This window comes from Eschrichtius robustus, chromosome 2 (genome assembly GCF_028021215.1).
Source record: "Eschrichtius robustus isolate mEscRob2 chromosome 2, mEscRob2.pri, whole genome shotgun sequence".
Taxonomy (NCBI): Eukaryota; Metazoa; Chordata; class Mammalia; order Artiodactyla; family Eschrichtiidae; genus Eschrichtius; species Eschrichtius robustus.
This window is the reverse complement of record NC_090825.1, coordinates 79819018-79844846: the sequence shown is the minus strand read 5'-3', so window position 1 is coordinate 79844846 and position 25829 is coordinate 79819018. Positions and strand designations below refer to the sequence as shown.

The 25829-nt window shown below is 34.4% G+C and overlaps 1 protein-coding gene across 2 annotated transcripts in view; it reads left to right on the top strand.

Annotated features, from left to right (window-relative positions):
* CHD1 (chromodomain helicase DNA binding protein 1) overlaps window positions 1-25829 on the top strand; it is an 85196-nt gene that overhangs the window by 21023 nt on the left and 38344 nt on the right. For both annotated transcript variants that reach the window (XM_068535677.1, XM_068535678.1), the window contains exons 3-12: window positions 6540-6741; window positions 7790-7894; window positions 9172-9236; window positions 20136-20285; window positions 20423-20697; window positions 22066-22291; window positions 22471-22571; window positions 22799-22977; window positions 24232-24359; window positions 25045-25261. In XM_068535677.1, the coding sequence (XP_068391778.1) occupies window positions 6540-6741; window positions 7790-7894; window positions 9172-9236; window positions 20136-20285; window positions 20423-20697; window positions 22066-22291; window positions 22471-22571; window positions 22799-22977; window positions 24232-24359; window positions 25045-25261 (1648 nt within the window). The remainder of the gene's footprint in view (window positions 1-6539; window positions 6742-7789; window positions 7895-9171; window positions 9237-20135; window positions 20286-20422; window positions 20698-22065; window positions 22292-22470; window positions 22572-22798; window positions 22978-24231; window positions 24360-25044; window positions 25262-25829) is intronic.

The following is a 25829-nucleotide window of genomic DNA, read 5'->3' as shown; positions in this document are numbered from 1 at the left end:
CTGGTGCCTTCCCTGTCCCAGCCTTAGAATCTGCCATTTCTCAAAGGACTTCTAGTTTACTTAAGTGTGGATTTGTATTTAGGAATCAAGACCTGGGTGCTAGGTGATTGTAAATTTAAAACTTCAAAGGGGATATATTTACATTGGTTGATAAATAGCAAATAAGAAGATACACTGCCATAAATACAAAAAAGATATATGCAGAGGGTCATTTTTTTGTGTCATTGTTTGTGGTATCAAAAGACTGGTTCATCTTTGAGGGCCAGGTTGAAACTATGGTGTATCTACAAAATGGAGTATATGCAGTTGCATAAAGGAAAGGGGACTATATCCCTACACTGCTATGGAATGACCTCCAGGATACAATGTGTGTATAATGTGACATTTATATAAGATTATAAATATGTTAATAATCATTTGTGAAAGGGGAATATAAATATACTCTTATTCATAATTTGCTTATATTGAAAAAGGGAAAATAAGTGAAAAACTTAAAAAAATAATTTCTGAAGGGGGAGAGAGGTCATGGTGTAGAGGAGACAAGGATGGAAGCTGGATTTTGATGATAACTTTGGTAGCTCTCAAGTTGGATCCAAGTAAATAATAAAGCAACATTAAATCAAAGTGAATAAAAAGCAGTTCCTAAAAATGAAAAAAAAAAAAGCAAATGACCCTAATTAAACAAAATTAGTGACCATACAGAAGTTTGGTGATCAAAACTAATATCACTAATAAAATATCACTATTTTAGTTGGCTTCAAAGCAATAATTTGATAGTAGGGGTGAGTATTCCTGAAGGCCAAGAAGAATTGTGAAGAAATCTTAACTTTTAGTTCAGACATCTTAACTAAAAGTTAAGACATCTTAACTTTTAGTTAACATTGTTAATCAATGTTATTGCTATTTTGAAACTGTTATGTCTATTCTAAGATAAAGCAAATAAATAATTTTATTAGTGTCATTTGGAACCAAGAAACTCAACCCAAGTGATGGTATAAATATAAAATCAGAGAAGTAAAAAACCTACAAATTTACTTGGAAATACAGTGTAAATCCTTAATGTATTGTCTCTAAAAATACACGTATCCTAGCTCATCTTATTAAAAAAAAAATCTTAAAAACAATGACCAATCCAGTAGTATTAGGCTCACCCAGTACTCAGATTGCAGTTTAATTTCCAGCTTAAACAGAAGCAGGGCTTTTTTTTTTTTAATATAAATTTATTTATTTATTTTTGGCTGTGTTGGGTCTTCGTTTCTGTGTGAGGGCTTTCTCTAGTTGCGGCAAGCGGGGGGCCACTCTTCATCGCGGTGCGTGGGCCTCTCACTATCGCGGCCTCTCTTGTTGCGGAGCACAGGCTCCAGACGCGCAGGTTCAGTAGCTGTGGCTTACGGGCCCAGTTGCTCCTCGGCATGTGGGATCTTCCCAGACCAGGGCTCGAACCCGTGTCCCCTGCATTGGCAGGCAGATTCTCAACCACTGCGCCACCAGGGAAGCCCAGAAGCAGGGCTTTTTGATGAAATACCTGAGTTACAGTCTGAGGCAAGAAATATACAAGATGAGTGTGGTTCATCTCATCAGACCAGAAAGTGAGGAAGCTATCAAAGACGACTTGAGGTCTTGTGAAAAGGATTCAGGAAGTAGTAAAGGGTTTCCTGTTCGCTAAAGAGGGGACAATTTGGGCATAAACAATGATAATGGATTGTTAAAACTCATCAAATAACTTCAACTCCATGAGTTCATAATGAGACTTAGAAAATTACTGGTCTACTTACTTTGAAAGGATGCTAGCAATTTAACTCATTTTGAAAGCTGGAAAAGAAGGAAAAGAAATGAAAGTGCATTTCCTGTATGAACTGTACCTCAAAGTTAACAAATATGGTGAGGGAAATTTTCTCCTTATAGAAGAAGTATTCCACCTACTAGTGAATAAATGATATAATGGGTAAATAAAGAATGATATAATATCACCATTTTACTGCCTCTAAATAAATAGTGGATGAAGTCCCTGTAGGGGTATGAGGAACTGTATAATGGAAGGATAAGGCTAAAAATAACCTGAACACACAGATCAAACAACCTCATACAAAAAGAGACAACCAAACATTGTTTTTTCTAATAGAAGTCCACAACAACTCTTAAAATACATTCTTGCCAAGAAGAACTGAATTTAAATCTGAGCCTCTAGATCTAACAGTTTACAAGAAATACAAGGGACAGAAAAATCTGTCAAATAATACCACAGAGATGCAGTCAGTAAAATCTGGAAAGCAGGAAATGTCTGCAGGAAAAACTGCCTAATTTATTCCACAAAATAAATTGCAAGGGGAAAAAAAAGAGGGAGAGGGAACTGTCAGGTTAATGAAAGAGACTTAAGAAATATGTGATTCAGTTGCAGTGTATGAACTGTGTTTGGATTTCCAGTCTATGAAGAAACAAAATCAACTAAAGAGATAAACTAAACTGGATATTTAATACTATTTAATAATAATATCATATTTAACATTAAGGAATAAGTGATTTTGTTTTAAAAATGATACTCATTTTGTGGATGTTTAAAAATAGTAGGGGTTTTTTTGTTGTTTGTTTTTACATATGAGTACTAAAGTATTTATGGATGAAATTTTAACATGTTTGAGATTGTGTGTTTATGGGAAGCTGGATTATTTGAAACAAGATTGGTATGAGTTGTTAATTGCGAAGCTGGTTGTTAGATAAATGGTAATTCATTGTATTCCTCTCTTGTTTATATTTGAAATTGAGCATAGAAACAAGCTTGAAAAGAAACTTTAATTTGAATTGCTATTTTATGTTTAAATGTTGTATTTCTACTTAATTTACCCTAAGAAAACTATAATTTTATCAAAGTACCCATAAACATGGTGGTGGGTTTTTTTTTTGGTAAATTGAGGAAGATGAGGAAAAGAATTCAGTGTTTTTAATAATCTACCACCTTATTACTGTTGGGCTAGTGAGATTTAATATAAGTAATAAGGATAACTCTTAAGTGGTATACAGATACTTATGTTGTATTAAAAAATCAGTGCTATTGATTACTACCTAAGTAAATAAAATGTTAATTGGAGCTTAGAAATATTTTTTATAGTCAAACTCGATTTGTGAATTTTATATGAGACGTTGTATCCGTATGTATCTTTGATTTGTTTGCTTATGTATACATCATCCACCCACCAAACATATATTGAGCCCTTCATTTAGTGCTCAGCATACAAAGAACAAGTAAAAATTCCAGCACTCCAGGAACATATGGTAGAATACCAAAGGTAGGATACCAAAAAACAAAAGAAAACAGAAAACTACAGTGATTATTACATGATATGTGTATGGGCAAGATAGTAATAGGTACAGGATGCTGTGGGAGTGCTGAGGTAAGTATTCCTGATTTAATGTTCAGGTGATTTAATGTTGGAGTCAAGAGAGATTTGTTGGAGAAGTACCCATGAAGTGAGGCGCAAGTAGAAATTATATAGTGGGAAAAAAAAGGCAAGTAATTATGCAAAAGCAGGAACTGGGAAGAGAAACTCGCTCTCAGAGAATTACAAGTAGTTTGCCATCACTAAAACTAAGGGTTTAAGTGGGAAAGTGGCTGGAGATAGGTTGGCAGAGACAAATTCCTGCACCTCATAGGTGTTTGACCTTTGTTACAGAAACACTGAAACCTTATCAAGTTAGGCCATGTTTAATTTTTATTCTAGAAAGGAGCATATGCAGCAGTGGGCTGAAATAGAATTACTTCATTAGGGAGAGGCTTTTCACCTATTTTCGCTCAGAATTTTATGTCTGAATATAGATTTTTCCCCCCTCTGAACCTATATATATTTTCTCTCAGTTGTTAGGATTTCCTTTTTTTTTTAAGGGTTATTATAATCTTTTATTTATTTATTTATTTATTTTATATTTATTTGTGGCTGTGTTGGGTCTTCGTTTCTGTGTCAGGGCTTTCTCCAGTTGTGGCAAGCGGGGGCCACTCTTCATCGCGGTGCGCGGGCCTCTCACTATCGCGGCCTCTCTTGTGGCGGAGCACAGGCTCCAGACGCGCAGGCTCAGTAGTTGTGGCTCACGGGCCTAGTTGCTCCGGGGCACGTGGGATCTTCCCAGACCAGGGCTCGAACCCGTGTCCCCTGCACTGGCAGGGAGATTCTCAACCACTGCGCCACCCGGGAAGCCCAGGATTTCCTTTTTAAATAAATTATGTAAAGCATTTACATGGTTCAGAACCTGACAACTCATTTCTATCCTTGTTCCCTCTACTTTCTTCCCTCCCCTCCCTTTGTAGGTAACCATTTTTAATTTAATTGTTGTTTTATGCTGCCATTATTGCTTTTTTCAGAAGCATAAGCACCTATGTGTAAACATTTCCCCCTTCATATACAAAGGAAGCATACTATAAACACTTTTGCATATTGCTCTTTTTACCTAACTATATCCTGTAGTTCATTCTATGGCAGTATGTAAAACATTCCTTACTAATTCTTTGTCTATTCTTAATCCTGCTATAAACAACTAAATAAAATAAATACTTTATACTTTTAATACCTAAGGTGAAGACATTCTAATAATAAACCTATGCCTTTAGAGCAGTCTAGGCTCAGGCTGTTAGCTTTTATCTCCAGCCAACTTTTGCGTAGAGAGTATGAAAGGAAGATTCATACCTTCACTTAAGAATTTTGATTTATTAACAAGGAATTTTGACTAGCTACTTTATGACTAATCAAGATATAATTAACAATATAGGCGCATGATAGTTCCCAAATTCAATCATCCGTCCATTTACTTTTCAGGTATTTACTGAGCGCCCACCTGTGTAAGGTATGCTGGGAAAAATAAACAGTACCCTCAAGAAGCTTGTAAGCAATTAAAATGATACCCATCTGCTTAATTCTTCTTTCCTAAGGGATTAGTTCATCTTCACTTTCTTCTAAATGTTCTGTGATTACTGTACCTGACTTGTTTGTGTCTTCAGTGCTCCCCATACTCCTAGTTCAGTTATCTTAAATATGCCCAGAGTGGTATTTATTGGTTGACATGACTGTCTCTCCATAACAGGTTAGAAGTTCTTTTAATGGTAAGGACTTTGTCTCATCTCAGTCTTCCCAGTGCCTAACGAATGAAAGTTCTCAGTAAGGTTTACTGAATAAATGAAAAACGTCTCTTGCCTAGTGGGTTAAAGGAAAAATAAAATTGTGTGTCAGGAAAAATATCTTCTCTGATATTCTTGTTGAAGTTTCAAGGGACCCAAGTAAAATACAGTATGGTAAATTTTGTTTTTGTTTTTTAATTAAAAGACACTATGCTGTTCTTGAACCAGGTGTCTAGAGGGTAGAAATTGTGGCAGAAATGTAGAAAAACATATATTCCACTAGATTCCCAGATTTTAAAAATAGGCATATGTTTGTTCACACCTTAAGCATTTTAATTTATATCTTTTGGAATCAAAAGTCTTCTTGAAAACTTTTATGTCTGTATTTCCATGTAGAAACTTCTTGCTCTCGAAAAGGAGAAATTACTTTTAGAAAGGGATTACTTTTTGATATTGCAGGATTTTCTTAGAGTAATACCTCCATCTGGTGGTATTTCTGAAAATTACAGCAAGAGAACATGAAGCTTGAGTTTTGCTGTGTGTTGGTGTATATTACATTACCTGTTGTTTCTCATGAAGCCAGATGAAATTACATCAAAAGCTGAGTCTACCATGTATTTCACAAATTTAGTGCCCTGGTTTTCAACAATTCAAATGTAAACACCAAGTGAACAAATGGCCTTTTGGGTAATAGTAATTTATACAATCATTTATTTAGTACAGACCATCTCTAGACTACTTTGGACTGAAAATAAGTTCTGGAGAATGAGATAGTTTCTCATTGAACTATTAATTGCTTTCACATGTGTGTGTATAGAGGCTAGGAAAGATTGTGAGAATTTGCTATTTCAGATTTATTACTAAGGAACCATAAAAGACTCAATAATTTTCTCAGAGAAGCAATTACTGATCTTATTTTTTAGTAAATTGTATTTTATCATAGTTTAGTGGTAATTAATTTACATTCCCCTGAGATGATAGAACATAAAATGTAAACTTGAAAACAAGTTGAAACTATAAATTAATTTGTTTTCTACCTTTTGCTATGAGAATGTTTAACACATTTAACCTTTTCTTCACAGAATTCATTCTTTATGTTTACTACATCAAATAGCCTTTTAAAGATAGGGACTGCCGCTTAAACTTTTCGTTTTCCCAACTTTCTAGCCCAGGATTCTGTACTTGGTAGGTTTTGTTCATTATCTTGGAGGAAGATTGTGATCTGATTGCTTGTGTTTTATCCCAAACTGTACTAAATCTATCCAGTATGTCAGTTATTACCAGAGATTAACATTAATTCCTTTTTCTATTTGTTTGGTTATAGACAGTTGACATATGAACTGAACAAGGTTTAATGATTTGGGGCTTTTTGCTGAGTTAAGAAAAACTAAATTTTTTAATGAATTTTGTTTGAAATCTGTTTATTTTCAAATTGTAGCCAGTCGGATGATGATTCTGGGTCAGCGTCAGGCTCTGGATCTGGTTCAAGTTCTGGAAGCAGTAGTGATGGAAGCAGTAGCCAGTCAGGTAGCAGTGACTCTGACTCTGGATCCGAATCGGGCAGTCAGTCAGAGTCTGAGTCAGACAATTCCCGAGAAAATAAAGTTCAAGCAAAACCACCGAAAGTTGATGGAGCTGAGGTAATAAATAAACTATCCAATGAAAGGTAGATTTCTTGTATTACTTTGGGAAAATGTATAGCTTTGGTTTAGAGCATTCTTAATCTAGCTTTTAGAAAATGTTAATTTCAAATATTAAAATACACTTTAAGTGATTCCTGAACTTGTGGTTCAGTATCTGTGGACTGATTGGCTTGGAAGAGAAGCAGTCTGTAACTATATGAACACATACAAAACTTTGTAACTATACAAAACTGTACAGAACTTTGTAACACATACAAAAATGAACACATACAAAACTTTCTCTTTTTGAGGCAGAAATTGTTGCATAAACATTCATTGTCTCATGGATAAAAATTTAAGGCTTTGTGAGGTCTTTTTGTTAATCTTACAGTGTGATCTCTACTTTCAAGATCTTCAGAGGAGATACTTTATTGCTAATAGGAGACTTTAATAGAACTCTGCTTCCTTGAAGATACATGGTGGAATCGGCTAAGAGCCATTCTGTTTAAAAAAGGCTATTACAAGATTTACTAAAACTTGTCTATACCTCAGAATAGTATACAGTAGTGTTACTTAGAGTACCAGTCATGATAAGATGCTTGGACCAGAATATACATACAGCTTCCTTCATTCAGGAAGTCTTGCTATCAGAAACAAACAAAAACAAAGAGTCAGTTGAACTAAAACTGTGCTTAGTTGATTTGCATTCTGACTCAAGCTCTTCATCTTCACCTCACACCAATTAAAACAATAGCAGCCACACTTTGAGTAGCACTGGTGTCATATATTATCACATCGTTTTTGAAAATAATAGTCTTAATACCAAAGAACATATTGATTGATTGTCTGTGAAACTCAAAACACCATAAATTATTTATATACAACTAAAGCTCAGCATTTTATTTTAATTATATTGCAATGATATTGTATTACATATAATGTAAGAAAAATAGTCTTAATTTATTATTTGGAGGCAGTGAAAATGTTGGTACTACTTTTCAATAAATTAATCTTTTCCCAGTTTTCTCAAAACTTTGTTCTTCACTTGTTTATATTTCTATTATAGTTTTGGAAATCTAGCCCTAGTATTCTGGCTGTTCAGAGATCTGCAATGCTCAAGAAGCAGCAGCAGCAGCAACATCAAGCTTCATCTAATAGTGGATCAGAAGAGGTGAGTTTTCATTGTGAAAACTCTTAATCTGAAAAGTAGACATGATATGTAATCATTTAGGTAGCTATTTATGAAATTACTAGAAACAGTAAGGGTTTTAAAAGGATAGGAAAATAACTACATTTAAATATGTGTATCAATAGCCTTGAAATGTAGACATATTTTTATCCATATTTCCTCTTGTTTCTAAAACGAACAACAGAAATTTGTATGCATTTGCTCATAAGAGCAAAACTAGAATAAACTAAATATGAATACTAGGAAAATACACATACACAAACACACACAGGTATGCACTCACATATATGAATGAAGAAATACTATACTGTTAAATCATATTTGTACAGAACATTAATAACAGAATTCTCAACATGTTTTTAAAAGAATAGGCTGCAACTGTAAACAGTGTAGTTCCTGTGTGCACATGAGCACACATGCAGGTATGTTTGCACAAAGACATTCAGGAAGAACTGTAGGTTTCCCCAACTATCCGAAAGTAGAGTGTTCCTTTCCTAAGCCAAATGGTGTAAAGCAAAGAAGCTATTTCCTTAGGACACATCTTGGTAACTGTTGTGCAGAATAAACGGAGATAAAGCACAGATGTTCACAGACACAGTTCAGAATTAGGGAGCTAGTGCTGAGATGCGGAGTGTAGTTCCCAGGGAAGGAGCTTGGAGGTGCTGTTCTCGCTGCTCCGCACGCTTGCCGCCTCTATAACAGCTCTCTGCAAAACAAATGCTGAACGCTGTTTTTGCTTTTTGCCGGTTTTTGTAAAAGTAAAAATTCTCTTTGGATTTTTTTCAGTTAGTGAAAACAGGTACCAATGAAGGTTTTTTGTAAAAGTGAAGTGGTAGAAATTGAACTTTCAAAGAGTGGGGGATATTTGTGTATCAAAAACTGCCTGATGAGGAAGAAAAATATTAAATGAAAATTTGACATCCCAACAATTAGGATTCCTTTCTGAGGCCATACTAGGCAACAGTAATAGTCTCCAGAGACAGTAGATTATAAGATTTTATACAAAATGCTGGCATTGTGATGTTTACCTAATTTCACTCGCTGTTATATATTTGCAATAAAAATGTTATTAATTACTTTATGTGCTAATTAATGGTGTAAACATAACATGGAAAAAAAGAGCCTTTATTATTAAAGTGAATGTTAATAAAAAGTAATAAAAGTAGTAAAGTAATAAAAAGTTAATAAAAGTAATAAAAATATATTATGGTTAAATTCTAATCATTAATAACATTAACTTTATATATTTTTCTCTACAGGATTCTTCTAGCAGTGAAGATTCCGATGACTCATCGAGTGAGGTCAAAAGGAAAAAGCATAAAGAGTATGCCGTTTTGTTCAACTGATTACTTTTATATCAAGAAAATCCTAATGATTTTGTATTTCTTCCTTTATGAACAATTGTTGCCAAAAGTGAACTTCTTGGTTCATGGCATTTTATTAGGTTAATTTAAACCATTAATTTTTTTTTTTTTTTTTTTTGTTTGCTGTGGGTTTGTCATATATGGCCTTTATTATGTTGAGGTAGGTTCCCTCTGTGCCCACTTTCTGGAGAGTTTTTATCATAAATGGGTGTTGAATTTTGTCAAAAGCTTTTTCTGCATCTATTGAGATGATCATATGGTTTTTATTCTTCAATTTGTTAATATGGTGTATCACATTGATTGATTTGCGTATATTGAAGAATCCTTGCATCCCTGGGATAAATCCCACTTGATCGTGGTGTATGATCCTTTTAATGTGTTGTTGGATTCTGTTTGCTAGTATTTTGTTGAGGATTTTTGCATCTATATTCATCAGTGATATTGATCTGTAATTTTCTTTTTTTGTAGTGTCTTTGTCTGGTTTTGGTATCAGGGTGATGGTGGCCTCATAGAATGAGTTTGGGAGTGTTCCTTCCTCTGCAATTTTTTGGAAGAGTTTGAGAAGGATAGGTGTTAGCTCTTCTCTAAATGTTTGATAGAATTCACCTGTGAAGCCATTTGGTCCTGGACTTTTGTTTGTTGGAAGATTTTTAATCACAGTTTCAATTTCATTGCTTGTGATTCGTCTGTTCATATTTTCTGTTTCTTCCTGGGTCAGTCTTGGAAGGTTATACCTTTCTAAGAATTTGTCCATTTCTTCCAGGTTGTCCATTTTATTGGCATAAAGTTGCTTGTAGTAGTCTCTTAGGATGCTTTGTATTTCTGCGGTGTCTGTTGTAACTTCTCCTTTTTCATTTCTGATTTTATTGATTTGAGTCCTCTCCCTCTTTTTTTTTTTTTTTAATGGAACTAAGGTTTTATTTATTTATTTATTTTTTTCCACACACACACACACTGTATTTTATTTTTACAAGGGATAAATAGACTGACACCAAGCATTGTACATGGATGACCACAACAAAAACAACAATGATTGCAATTACCAAACATGAAACACACTCATACTATGTCATAATATTGACATTCAGTCCAGTAATCCTCCACTGTAACAGCTCCTTTACTTTGCAGTGAAAATTGATTTGTATATTCTTTGCCTCTGAGTCCTTGTGGGATTTTTTTTTTTTTAATTCAGACAGAAAGTCACAAAAATTATACTCATCCTCATCAGTTCACTCAGTCCCATGTAATTAATTTTTTTTTTTCATCTTGATCTTTTGTTAGCACTTTTATGAGTTCATCAGTTTTTCATTAGAGTTCTGAAAATGCTTATTCATTCAGTTCAGCAGTACAGTCAGTTACCAGAAACCTGTACTTGTCAGTCTTTTCCATGAATTTCTTGAAGATGAAACCCTTTTATAGGAACATATTTGCAAAATCATCAGAGTACACCCAGAACTGTCTGTAAATGACAAAAGACTTAAAAATGACCACGGTTAAAGATTTGATGAAAGTTCATAATAATGCAGTTGACAAGAAAATTAGTTATTTCTGAGATATACATTTTAAAGTAATAACTAGGATTATTACTTATAACATTATACCAGAACATATAAGATTTTTAGAAATTTCATGTAATGTCTGAAACATTTATATTAATATATTTCCATACATATTTCCATACAAATACAAATATAAGATTTTTAGAAATTTCATGTAATGTCTGAAACATTTATATTAACATATTTCCATACAAATAACCCAATGAAAGTTTAGTATTAGTTGTTTTGTTTGTTTTTTTATACTGCAGGTTCTTATTAGGCATCAATTTTATACACATCAGTGTATACATGTCAATCCCAATCGCCCAATTCAGCACACCACCATCCCCACCTCACCGCAGTTTTCCCCCCTTGGTGTCCATATGTCCATTCTCTACATCTGTGTCTCAACTTCTGCCCTGCAAACTGGCTCATCTGTACCATTTTTCTAGGTTCCACATACATGCATTAATATACGATATTTGTTTTTCTCTTTCTGACTTACTTCACTCTGTATGACAGTCTCTAGATCCATCCACGTCTCAACAAATGACTCAATTTCGTTCCTTTTTATGGCTGAGTAATATTCCATTGTATATATGTACCACATCTTCTTTATCCATTCGTCTGCTGATGGGCATTTAGGTTGCTTCCATGACCTGGCTATTGTAAATAGTGCTGCAATGAACATTGGGGTGCATGTGTCTTTTTGAATTACGGTTTTCTCTGGGTATATGCCCAGTAGTGGGATTGCTGGGTCATATGGTAATTCTATTTTTAGTTTTTTAAGGAACCTCCATATTGTTCTCCATAGTGGCTGTATCAATTTACATTCCCACCAACAGTGCAAGAGGGTTCCCTTTTCTCCACACCCTCTCCAGCATTTGTTGTTTGTAGATTTTCTGATGATGCCCATTCTAACAGGAGTGAGGTGATACCTCACTGTAGTTTTGATTTGCATTTCTCTAATAATTAGTGATGTTGAGCATCTTTTCATGTGCTTCGTGGCCGTCTGTATGTCTTCTCTGGAGAAATGTCTATTTAGGTCTTCTGCCCATTTTTGGATTGGGGTGTTTGTTTCTTTGATATTGAGCTGAATGAGCTGTTTATATATTTTGGAGATTGATCCTTTGTCCGTTGATTCATTTGCAAATATTTTCTCCCATTCTGAGGGTTGTCTTTTCGTCTTGTTTATGGTCTCCTTTGCTGTGCAAAAGCTTTGAAGTTTCATTAGGTCCCATTTGTTTATTTTTGTTTTTACTTCCATTACTCTAGGAGGTGGATCAAAAAAGATCTTGCTGTGATTTATGTCAAAGAGTGTTCTTCCTATGTTTTCCTCTAAGAGTTTTATAGTGTCCAGTCTTATATTTAGGTCTCTAATCCATTTTGAGTTTATTTTTGTGTATGGTGTTCGGGAGTATACTAATTTCATTCTTTTACATGTAGCTGTCCAGTTTTCCCAGCAATACTTATTGAAGAGACTGTCTTTTCTCCATTGTATATCTTTGCCTCCTTTGTCATAGATTAGTTGACCATAGGTGCGTGGGTTAATCTCTGGGCTTTCTATCTTGTTCCATTGATCTATGTTTCTGTTTTTGTGCCAGTACCATATTGTCTTGATTACTGTAGCTTTGTAGTAAAGTCTGAAGTCAGGGAGTCTGATTCCTCCAGCTCCATTTTTTTGCCTCAAGACTGCTTTGGCTATTCGGGGTCTTTTGTGTCTCCATACAAATTTTAAGATGATTTGTTCTAGCTCCGTAAAAAATGCCATTGGTAATTTGATAGGGATTGCATTGAATCTGTAGATTGCTTTGGGTAGTATACTCATTTTCACAATGTTGATTCTTCCAATCCAAGAACATGGTATATCTCTCCATCTGTTGGTATCATCTTTAATTTCTTTCATCAGTGTCTTATAGTTTTCTGCATACAGGTCTTTTGTCTCCCTAGGTAGGTTTATTCCTAAGTATTTTATTCTTTTTGTTGCAATGGTAAATGGGAGTGTTTCCATAATTTATCTTTCAGATTTTTCATCATTAGTGTATAGGAATGCAAGAGATTACTGTGCATTAATTTTGTATCCTGCAACTTTACCATATTCATTAATTAGCGCTAGCAGTTTTCTGGTGGCAGTTTTAGGATTCTCTATGTATAGTATCATGTCATCCGCAAACAGTGACAGTTTTACTTCTTCTTTTCCAATTTGTATTCCTTTTATTTCTTTTTCTTCTCTGATTGCCGTGGCTAGGACTTCCAGAACTATGTTGAATAATAGTGGTGAGAGTGGACATCCTTGTCTCGTTCCTGATCTTAGAGGAAATGCTTTCAGTTTTTCACCATTGAGAATGATGTTTGCTGTGGGTTTGTCATATATGGCCTTTATTATGTTGAGGTAGGTTCCCTCTATGCCCACTTTCTGGAGAGTTTTTATCAGAAATGGGTGTTGAATTTTGTCAAAAGCTTTTTCTGCATCTATTGAGATGATCATATGGTTTTTCTTCTTCAGTTTGTTAATATGGTGTATCACATTGATTGATTTGCGTATATTGAAGAATCCTTGCATCCCTGGGATAAATCCCACTTGATCGTGGTGTATGATCCTTTTAATGTGTTGTTGGATTCTGTTTGCTAGTATTTTGTTGAGGATTTTTGCATCTATATTCATCAGTGATATTGGTCTGTAATTTTCTTTTTTTGTAGTGTCTTTGTCTGGTTTTGGTATCAGGGTGATGGTGGCCTCATAGAATGAGTTTGGGAGTGTTCCTTCCTCTGCAATTTTTTGGAAGAGTTTGAGAAGGATGGGTGTTAGCTCTTCTCTAAATGTTTGATAGAATTCACCTGTGAAGCCATCTGGTCCTGGACTTTTGTTTGTTGGAAGATTTTTAATCACAGTTTCAATTTCATTACTTGTGATTGGTCTGTTCATATTTTCTATTTCTTCCTTATTCAGTCTTGGAAGGTTATACCTTTCTAAGAATTTGTCCATTTCTTCCAGGTTGTCCATTTTATTGGCATAAAGTTGCTTGTAGTAGTCTCTTAGGATGCTTTGTATTTCTGCGGTGTCTGTTGTAACTTCTCCTTTTTCATTTCTGATTTTATTGATTTGAGTCCTCTCCCTCTTTTTCTTGATGAGTCTGGCTAATGGCTTATCAATTTTGTTTATCTTCTCAAAGAACCAACTTTTAGTTTTATTGATCTTTGCTATTGTTTTCTTTGTTTCTATTTCATTTATTTCTGCTCTGATCTTTATGATTTCTTTCCTTCTGCTAACTTTGGGTTTTGTTCGTTCTTCTTTCTCTAGTTTCTTTAGGTGTAAGGTTAGATTGTTTACTTGAGATTTTTCTTGTTTCTTTAGGTAGGCTTGTATAGCTATAAACTTCCCTCTTAGAACCGCTTTTGCTGCATCCCATAGGTTTTGGGTCGTCGTGTTTTCATTGTCATTTGTCTCTAGGTAGTTTTTTATTTCCTCTTTGATTTCTTCAGTGATCTCTTGGTTATTTAGTAACGTATTGTTTAGCCTCCATGTGTTTGTCTTTTTTACGTTTTTTTCCCTGTAATTCATTTCTAATCTCATAGCGTTGTGGTCAGAAAAGATGCTTGATATGATTTCAATTTTCTTAAAATTACTGAGGCTTGATTTGTGACCCAAGATGTGATCTATCCTCGAGAATGTTCCGTGCGCACTTGAGAAGAACGTGTAATCTGCTGTTTTTGGATGGAATGTCCTATAAATATCAATTAAATCTATCTGGTCTATTGTGTCATTTAAAGCTTCTGTTTCCTTATTTATTTTCATTTTGGATGATCTGTCCATTGGTGTAAGTGAAGTGTTAAAGTCCCCCACTATTATTGTGTTACTGTCGATTTCCTCTTTTAGAGCTGTTAGCAGTTGCCTTATGTATTGAGGTGCTCCTATGTTGGGTGCATATATATTTATAATTGTTATATCTTCTTCTTGGATTGATCCCTGGATCATTATGTAGTGTCCTTCCTTGTCTCTTATAACATTCTTTACTTTAAAGTCTATTTTATCTGATATGAGTATAGCTACTCCAGCTTTCTTTTGATTTCCATTTTCATGGAATATCTTTTTCCATCCCCTCACTTTCAGTCTGTATGTGTCCCTAGGTCTAAAGTGGGTCTCTTGTAGACAGCATATATATGGGTCTTGTTTTTGTATCCATTCAGCCAGTCTATGTCTTTTGGTTGGGGCATTTAATCCATTCACGTTTAAGGTAATTATCGATATGTATGTTCCTATGACCATTTTCTTAATTGTTTTGGGTTTGTTTTTGTAGGTCCTTTTCTTCTCTTGTGTTTCCCACTTAGAGAAGTTCCTTTAGCATTTGTTGTAGAGCTGGTTTGGTGGTGCTGAATTCTCTTAGCTTTTGCTTGTCTGTAAAGCTTTTGATTTCTCCATCAAATCTAAATGAGATCCTTGCCGGGTAGAGTAATCTTGGTTGTAGGTTCTTCCCTTTCATCACTTTAAGTATATCATGCCACTCCCTTCTGGCTTGCAGAGTTTCTGCTGAGAAATCAGCTGTTAACCTTATGGGAGTTCCCTTGTATGTTATTTGTCGTTTTTCCCTTGCTGCTTTCAATAATTTTTCTTTGTCTTTAATTTTTGCCACTTTGATTACTATGTGTCTCGGCGTGTTTCTCCTTGGGTTTATCCTGTATGGGACTCTCTGGGCTTCCTGGACTTGGGTGGCTATTTCCTTTCCCATGTTAGGGAAGTTTTCGACTATAATCTCTTCAAATATTTTCTCTGGTCCTTTCTCTCTCTCTTCTCCTTCTGGGACCCCTATAATGCGAATGTTGTTGCGTTTAATGTTGTCCCAGAGGTCTCTTAGGCTGTCTTCATTTCTTTTCATTCTTTTTTCTTTAGTCTGTTCCGCAGCAGTGAATTCCACCATTCTGTCTTCCAGGTCACTTATCCGTTCTTCCGCCTCAGTTATTCTGCTATTGATTCCTTCTAGTGTAGTTTTCATTTCAGTTATTGTATTGGTCATCTCTGTTTGTTTGTTCTTTAATTCTTCTAGGTCTTTGTTAATCATTTCTTGCATCTTCTCAATCTTTGCCTCCATTCTTATTCCGAGGTCCTGGATCATCTTCACTATCATTATTCTGAATTCTTTTTCTGGAAGGTTGCCTATCTCCACTTCATTTAGTTGTTTTTCTGGGGTTTTTTCTTGTTCCTTCATCTGGTGCATAGCCCTCTGCCTTTTCATCTTCTCTATCTTTCTGTAACTCCTCCCTCTTTTTCTTGATGAGTCTGGCTAATGGCTTATCAATTTTGTTTATCTTCTCAAAGAACCAGCTTTTAGTTTTATTGATCTTTGCTATTGTTTTCTTTGTTTCTATTTCATTTATTTCTGCTCTGATCTTTATGGTTTCTTTCCTTCTGCTAACTTTGGGTTTTGTTTGTTCTTCTTTCTCTAGTTTCTTTAGGTGTAAGGTTAAATTATTTACTTGAGATTTTTCTTGTTTCTTGAGGTAGGCTTGTATAGCTATAAACTTCCCTCTTAGAACTGCTTTTGCTGCATCCCATAGGTTTTGGGTCGTCGTGTTTTCATTGTCATTTGTCTCTAGGTATTTTTTGATTTCCTCTTTGATTTCTTCAGTGATCTCTTGGTTATTTAGTAACATATTGTTTAGCCTCCATGTGTTTGTCTTTTTTACGTTTTTTGCCCTGTAATTCCTTTCTAATCTCATAGCATTGTGGTCAGAAAAGATGCTTGATATGATTTCAATTTTCTTAAATTTACTGAGGCTTGATTTGTGACCCAAGATGTGATCTATCCTGGAGAATGTTCCGTGCGCACTTGAGAAGAACGTGTAATCTGCTGTTTTTGGATGGAATGTCCTATAAATATCAATTAAATCTATCTGGTCTATTGTGTCATTTAAAGCTTCTGTTTCCTTATTCATTTTCATTTTGGATGATCTGTCCATTAGTGTAAGTGAGGTGTTAAAGTCCCCCACTATTATTGTGTTACTGTCAATTTCCTCTTTTATGGCTGTTAGCAGTTGCCTTATGTATTGAGGTGCTCCTATGTTGGGTGCATATATATTTATAATTGTTATATCTTCTTCTTGGATTGATCCCTGGATCATTATGTAGTGTCCTTCTTTGTCTCTTGTAACATTCTTTACTTTAAAGTCTATTTTATCTGATATGAGTATAGCTACTCCAGCTTTCTTTTGATTTCCATGTGCATGGAATATCTTTTTCCATCCCCTCACTTTCAGTCTGTATGTGTCCCTAGGTCTAAAGTGGGTCTCTTGTAGACAGCATATGTATGGGTCTTGTTTTTGTATCCATTCAGCAAGCTTGTGTCTTTCGGTTGGAGCATTTAATCCATTCACGTTTAAGGTAATTATCGATATGTATGTTCCTATGACCGTTTTCTTAATTGTTTTGGGTTTGTTTTTGTACGTCCTTTCCTTCTCTTGTGTTTCCCACTTAGAGAAGTTCCTTTAGCATTTGTTGTAGAGCTGGTTTGGTGGTGCTGAATTCTCTTAGCTTTTGCTTGTCTGTAAAGCTTTTGATTTCTCCATCAAATCTAAATGAGATCCTTGCCGGGTAGAGTAATCTTGGTTGTAGGTTCTTCCCTTTCATCACTTTAAGTATATCATGCCACTCCCTTCTGGCTTGTAGAGTTTCTGCTGAGAAATCAGCTGTTAACCTTATGGGAGTTCCCTTGTATGTTATTTGTCGTTTTTCCCTTGCTGCTTTCAATAATTTTTCTTTGTCTTTAATTTTTGCCACTTTGATTACTATGTGTCTCGGCGTGTTTCTCCTTGGGTTTATCCTGTATGGGACTCTCTGGGCTTCCTGGACTTGGGTGGCTATTTCCTTTCCCATGTTAGGGAAGTTTTCGACTATAATCTCTTCAAATACTTTCTCGGGTCCTTTCTCTCTCTGTTCTCCTTCTCGGACCCCTATAATGCGAATGTTGTTGCATTTAATGTTGTCCCAGAGGTCTCTTAGGCTGTCTTCATTTCTTTTCATTCTTTTTTCTTTAGTCTGTTCCGCAGCAGTGAATTCCACCATTCTGTCTTCCAGGTCACTTATCCATTCTTCCGCCTCAGTTATTCTGCTATTGATTCCTTCTAGTGTAGTTTTCATTTCAGTTATTGTATTGGTCATCTCTGTTTGTTTGTTCTTTAATTCTTCTAGGTCTTTGTTAATCATTTCTTGCATCTTCTCAATCTTTGCCTCCATTCTTATTCCGAGGTCCTGGATCATCTTCACTATCATTATTCTGAATTCTTTTTCTGGAAGGTTGCCTATCTCCACTTCATTTAGTTGTTTTTCTGGGGTTTTTTCTTGTTCCTTCATCTGATATATAGCCCTCTGCCTTTTCATCTTGATTATCTTTCTGTAACTGTGGGTTTTGGTCCACAGGCTGCAGGATTGTAGTTTTTCTTGCTTCTGCTGTCTGCCCTCTGGTGGTTGAGGCTATCTAAGAGGCTTGATGGGAGGCTCTGGTGGTGGGTAGAGCTCTAAACCATTAATTTTTAACTTTTATCTTTCCGTGACAACCTGAGTTTTTTGTGCCATTTGTTTATCTCCTATAACCCCTCTCCCCTGTATATTTTTCAACTTCAAAGATCTTCTTAGTCACAATATCAGAAAATCTTGATAACTTGAGAAACCTATATAGGAGTGTAGGGACCAACAGATGATAGATTTTAGGTGATTCTGATGTTAATAGCTATCCTTACTATTTATCTGCACATGAAATTTACTTCTTCTGTAGAACTCATTTAGAAACTCACTGTAATTTCCTAAAGATCTTGACCCAGGAAGTGTTAAGAGTACCTCAGATCTCAGTTCCGATATTTTAGATGGTCTGAGTTTTTTTTTCTCTCATTTCTCATTGTTCCATTGTCTTGTCTCTTATTTTTCTCTTTGTCTTGGGTATTCTGCACTTTCACTTTGGTGCATCCAGCTTTGGATTTGTTATTTATTTATCCCACTTTATGCACTTTATTTTATGTATCTTTAATGTGAAGATTCATGAGTTTTTACTAGTTTCTGAAAATTCAGTCATTGTATCTCTAGGCATTTTCTCTTTCCCATTCTGTAAATCTTCTCTGTTACTACAGTTAATATATATTGTATCTGTCTTACTGGATCATATCTATTGTATATATTTGTTGGATCATCCATCCTATCCATGAATCTTACTGTATCATGTTTTTTATCCTTTTATTGCTATGCTACATTCTGGCTGATTTCTTCAGATCTGTCTTCTGTTTTACTAAGTATTTTCAACTACTGTGTCTCATCAACTGTTTAACTCTTCCACTGAGTTAGTAATTTCTGAACTTAGCATGGGTGCAAGCAAAGAATATTTTTAAAACAAAAGTAATTTGGGATGATGGATAGATTTGGTTGGATATAAAAATCATAATATTTATTATAAAAATGTAAAACGGAGACTTTTTCATATATCCTGCCTATTGCTATTGTCTAATGTGCAAACTCTGAAAAAAAATCTCAAGATAAAAAAATTAGTTTCTCTATTATGTTTTTTATCATAAACCAGATTTTATCATATGTGCTTGCTTGTGTAACCCTTAACACAGTCTTAATTGATGCAAGCCATGCAGAGCAATGGAGTAGCAACAGCAACTGTGAGACAGGATGTAGTGTATACGTAAGAACTTAAATGTGTATCTTTCATTTGAAGTTTATATTATAGCAGAATATTAACAGTGCATCCAATATTTTTTCTTTACATGCTAATTGGGATTAAATAGACTAAAAATAGTAATAAAGGTAATAATTGAATGTTGGTTAAGATGGAATTTTTTGTTTGTTTTTCCATTTTCTGATCCCTTATTTTAAGCTTCTTAATGAACATGTTGTATTTTAAAAATCATTTTTGAAGGGTATGTTTTTAAAAATCACAATCTCCAGAAAATTAAGATGAAAGGGATTAGAATCTCTTTTTGAAATGGCAAGTATAATAATTATACAAGGTTTTCAAAATTAAACAGTGTGACTCTTCAAATTAACATACTGTGTTTTCATCTATACTAATAATCAAAATAGATCCACTTAATTTGCCTTTCACTGAGGTATAACTAAATAATTAACAGAAAACTCTGGAGTTGGAGAAATCTATGAAGAATATTTTCTAGCATTTTTCTTATTCTATAGACATTTGAATATTTTTATAATGGGTGAAAGCAATATTTTTGATATCAGCTGGAATGTAATTTAGCCTGATTATTTTTATATCTTATCAGACATAATTTGCTATATGATAAGTATGAATAAACATCCTTTATATATTTTACATACAGTGAAGATTGGCAGATGTCTGGGTCAGGATCTCCATCTCAGTCTGGTTCAGATTCAGAATCTGAAGAAGAAAGAGATAAAAGTAGTTGTGATGAAACAGAATCTGATTATGAGCCAAAAAACAAAGTTAAAAGTAGAAAACCTCAAAATAGGTAAGTATAGTATGTTCTTGGTTTGATTCTGAAAATTGTTGGTTACAGAAGGTATTTGTTCTTTTTCTCACAGTTTCTCAAATCTTGTTTTATGCCAGTATTTCTGTAAAACACCTCTCTCCCCTGGTCTTCCCTAGATCTAAGTCAAAAAATGGAAAAAAGGTTATTGGACAAAAAAAGAGACAGATTGATTCATCTGAGGAGGAGGAGGAGGATGAAGAAGACTATGATAATGATAAAAGAAGCTCTCGTCGACAAGCAACTGTCAATGTTAGCTATAAGGAAGATGAAGAAATGAAAACAGATTCTGATGACCTACTTGAAGTCTGTGGAGAGGATGTTCCTCAACCCGAGGAAGAGGAGTTTGAAACAATAGAACGGTTTATGGATTGTCGGATTGGGAGAAAAGGAGGTATTTTTTTAAGAAACATTTATTTTTTGGTTGTTTCAGTAATACTTACTAGAGTAAAGTATTTCTTGAAGATTTTTCAACTTTGAAAGCCAAGAGGGTGGATTTTTTTCTTTTTACTTATTTGCTATAAAATATACTTTGCTTAGCCTGAATATTTTCTTCCCAGGAAGTATCCATTTGATCTCATCGTACGTTGCGGATATTAGGGAATTTTTAACCTGTGCATTTGAGTTTTTCTGTTACCATACCTAAATAAATAGTTGTTTTTTAAGTATTTTCAATTTGACATATGGTTTGGTTTAAAACTTCGTTCTTCCATCTCAAATATGTAAGTTATTTTTTAGTTACCTTGACATACATTTTTTTCCTTTCAGTTTTTTTAAGACATAATTGACAATGCAGCACTGTATAAGTTTCAAGGTGGGCAGTATAATGACTTGACTTACATATATTGTGAAATGATTACCGTAATAAGTTTAGTTAACATCTGTCATCTCAATATAGATAGAATTTTTTAAAAAATTTCCCTTGTAATGAGAACTTTTAGAATCTACTCTCTTAGCAGCTTTCAGATATACCATACAGGAGTGTTTACTATAGTCATTATGTTGTACATTACATACCCAGTACTTATTTATCTTATAATTGGAAGTTTGTACTTTTTGACCACCTTTATCATACTTGCCCTACCTCTGGTAACTATGAATCTAATCTCTCATTCTATGAATTCTTCCCGTTCCTCCCTCCCTTTTCCATATATGTGTGATCACACAGCATGTCTTTCTTTGACTTATTTCATTTAGCATGGTGCCTTCAAAGTCCATCCATGTTGTCACAAATAGCAGATTTCCTCCTTTTTTATGGCTGAGTAGTATTCCATTGTATATGTACATGTATATGTATGTATCATGTTTTTTTTAATCCAGTTATCTGTCAGTGGACACTTACACTCTTTCCAAAGTGTCTTAGCTATTATAAGTAATGCTACAGTGAACATGGGGGTGCAGATATCTTTTCCACAGTGATTTTGGACATGTAGTTTTTAAAGATGATTTTTAGTTATTTTAATTTCCAATTATTAATGTTTCAATCGTCAGTTATCATAAATTGCTGTATGATCTCATGTGAGCTGCTGTCTTTTTGACCTTTTTTTTTCTAATTTTAAAACCGAGGGGATTAAATTAGATAATCTTTCTGTTCTAGAATTCAGAGTTTCTTTTATAAACGTGTAATATAATTTCCCATAAATTCTTACACCCTGTTTGTTATTTAAAAGAGCATATATTTTTCTCTTTATAGTCTTGAAGTTTTGAGTTGAAATGCTTCTATAACAGGATTACATAGAATGTATTGTGCTTTTCTTTTCAGCTACTGGTGCTACTACAACCATCTATGCAGTTGAAGCAGATGGTGACCCAAATGCAGGATTTGAAAAAAACAAGGAACCAGGAGAGATCCAGTATTTAATTAAATGGAAAGGATGGTCACATATCCACAATACTTGGGAGACAGAAGAAACCCTTAAGCAGCAGAATGTTAGAGGAATGAAAAAATTAGATAATTATAAGAAAAAAGATCAGGAAACAAAAAGATGGTATGTTTTATATTAGAGTTAAAAATTAATGATGTTTATTTCTTTTTCAGTTTCTTCATTATTCATACTGATTCACATGATGAGTGGCAAAATGGGAGACTTTGTGCTACAGATGGTGTTTGGAGGATGGGTTATTGGGGGAGATTTTTAAGTCTGTTCTTGGATTAATAATCTTTCAGGTTGAAAAATGCTTCTCCAGAAGATGTGGAATATTATAATTGCCAGCAAGAACTTACAGATGATCTCCATAAGCAGTATCAAATAGTGGAGCGAATAATTGGTTAGTAATAAATGATTCTAATTAAACATTTATCTTTCCATGCTTGAAGTCATCTGAAAAAAATCTTAAATTTACTGCTTACACATCAAATACAGTAGCTTGCTCTTACTATAATAATAGAGTATTGTAAATCAGATGGCTTATTTTTACTTGTATAGTTTTTAACCAAGAATTATTCCTTGGATAAGAGTGTAAAAAGTAAAATAAATACCTGATTTATCTCACAGCTCATTCCAATCAAAAGTCAGCTGCTGGCTATCCTGATTATTATTGCAAATGGCAGGGCCTTCCATACTCAGAGTGCAGCTGGGAAGATGGAGCTCTCATTTCCAAAAAGTTTCAAGCATGCATAGATGAGTATTTCAGCAGGAATCAATCAAAAACTACTCCTTTTAAAGACTGCAAAGTGAGTATTGTTTGCCATTTTTAATTATTGAAAATATATTTATGCATCATAAATGTTACAAGCCTACATAGAGAGTTGGATCCTGATTTCACATAGGCTAAAGGAGAGAACTGCTTGGATGGTAGGTCTTACAGGAAATGATGTTCCTGTAATTGCTATGCCCTCTTACATGTGGCACTCTCTTTTAGCCTTGGTGAGTGAATCTGTGTCAGATAGATAATAAATTGGTGGTGGTAGTTGTGGGGAGTGGGTTAGGGAGATCAAAAAGGGAAAATTCCTTGGAAACTAGATGTATATGCTTGATTTAAAAGGTAGTGAAGGACTTCCCTGGTGGTGCAGTGGTTAAGAATCCGCCTGCCAATGCAGGGGACACGGGTTCGAGCCCTGGACCAGGAAGATCCCACATGCCGCGGAGCAGCTAAGCCCATGCGCCACAACTACTGAGCCTGTGCTCTAGAGCCCGCGAGCCACAACTGCTGAGCCCACCTGCCACAACTACTGAAGCCTGTGTGCCTAGAGCCCGTGCTCCACAACAAGAGAAGCCACCACAATGAGAAGCCTGTGCACCGCAACGAAGAGTAGCCCCCGCTCGCCACAAGTAGAGAAAGCCCACGCACAGCAATGAAGACCCAACGCAGCCATACATACATACATACATACATACATTTATTTATTTATTTTTTAAAAAGTAGTGAATATTTTCCATGATGGTAGGAAAGGAAAAGAGGGATGTCCCATAAGAAAGTATCCAGGACTACCTTGCCTAATATAATATCTTTGTACTTAAAATTACTATTAGTGATAGTTTTGGGTGTGTACTACTAGAATTTGTTTTCTTATTACAAGATGGAATTAAATTCATAATGGTAATTTAGAAATCAGAAATCAAATGGGAAGCTAAACCAGTTTTATGGTTTATTTCTACGTCAGGGCTGGAGCGATGGTTAAATGAATAAGTTTAACATAGCTTTTGCTTGTGAAACATGTGAGACCCAAGTATTTCAGTAAGAACTTACTTATCTATCATTTTTTATTCACAAAAGAGAGCAAAATATTTTACCGTACATTGTTACAGTAATAGAAAACAGTCTTCTTTGACTGAATCCTCAGATATATTTTGAGTCATGGAATTTTTGGGCTTGATGATTTGAAATGAAATTTTAAAATTTATGGTAAAAGATAAAAGATCTTCTTCTTTTAATATGATTTCTTATGTTTAATAATTCTTCATATTAACATTTATTTCTACTAAAGGTTTTAAAACAAAGGCCAAGATTTGTAGCCCTAAAGAAGCAGCCATCCTATATTGGAGGACATGAGGGATTAGAATTAAGAGATTATCAACTGAATGGTTTAAATTGGCTTGCTCACTCTTGGTGCAAGTAAGTATATTTTGAATTGTCTATTTAAGAGGGTAAAAATTTTACAAATACAGGGTTTGGAAAAGATTTCTACCAACGTAAAGAATAAGACCCTTTGGTGTTTATATGCAGGTCTTTGAATTTCCAATTATATAAACAGTACTTATTACATATTAAGAAGAAAGAACCTTTTGATCGTTGCAGTATTTAAATAAGTTTTTATTGAAATTGAAATCAGAATATGTATACATTCTGTTTCACAGTAGTCCTGGACTATTTCTCTTCCAGTTATTTCTAATATCCATTTAGGCCTCTATTTTTCTTTCCTCTCTCCTATGTCCCCTACTCTGTTCTTGGCAATATAGGTGACTAAGGTGCAATTTGTTTTTAAAACTTAACCATAGCTGTAGTTTTATCTGGGCTCTACCACTTGTAGATGGGTTGTGTTCTTGTCTACATATCTGATTATAGGTAATGCTGTTAATCTTTTAGCTGCTTCTGGTCTAAAATGATAAACTCTTCTCTTACAGTATTATAATGGCCTTGACATTTATTATTTATAGTTAATAAAAGTGGCATATTATAAATAATACTATCAGATTCATCTTACTTAACTTCATATAAACTTGTACATGGATTATGTAAAAAGGTTTCTTGTAAATTTGAATCTTTATTGCATACATGATTTTTGTTTTTAACTTTGTAGAGGAAATAGTTGCATACTTGCTGATGAAATGGGCCTTGGAAAAACAATACAGACGATCTCATTTCTGAACTATTTGTTTCATGAACACCAATTATATGGACCTTTTCTATTAGTAGTACCACTCTCCACTCTCACTTCCTGGCAAAGGGAGATTCAAACATGGGCTTCTCAAATGAATGCTGTGGTTTATTTAGGTGACATCAACAGCAGAAACATGGTAAGTTGTTTCTCCACAAATTTAGAAATTTAGACAAACTTGTCTTTGAGGACACATCTTGATTTGTCTTTATAAAGTCTTAGTTTCTAGCATTAAACTTGCCACAGAGTAAGATTCAATACGTGTTTGATTGGCTTAATAAAAATTAATTTTTGGTTTAGTGTTACTTTATATATATATTTTTCCTGCCTCATTGAAAGTTTCAAATATGCATGAAAGCCTACAGAAGAGTATAATAAAGTTCCATGTGCATAGGTCCAACTTCACAATTTTAACTCTTGCCAGTTTTGTTTCATCTGTACCTCTACATGGTACTTTCCTCCCAGTTATTGTGAAGCAAACCCCAGACATAATATTTCATCCTCAAAAAAAAAAAAAAAATCACTTGTGTTCGTCAAATGAGAACTTCCTTCAGTAAGAAGTGTATATTAAAAATGTGTCTTTTTTTTATAGAAGGTTTTGATATGCTGGAGTATTTATATTTTATATATGATAAGTAAGATCATTGTAGCTTGTTGGACTATATAAAGAATAGTTAAAATTATTTTATTACCTAAACATATAGACA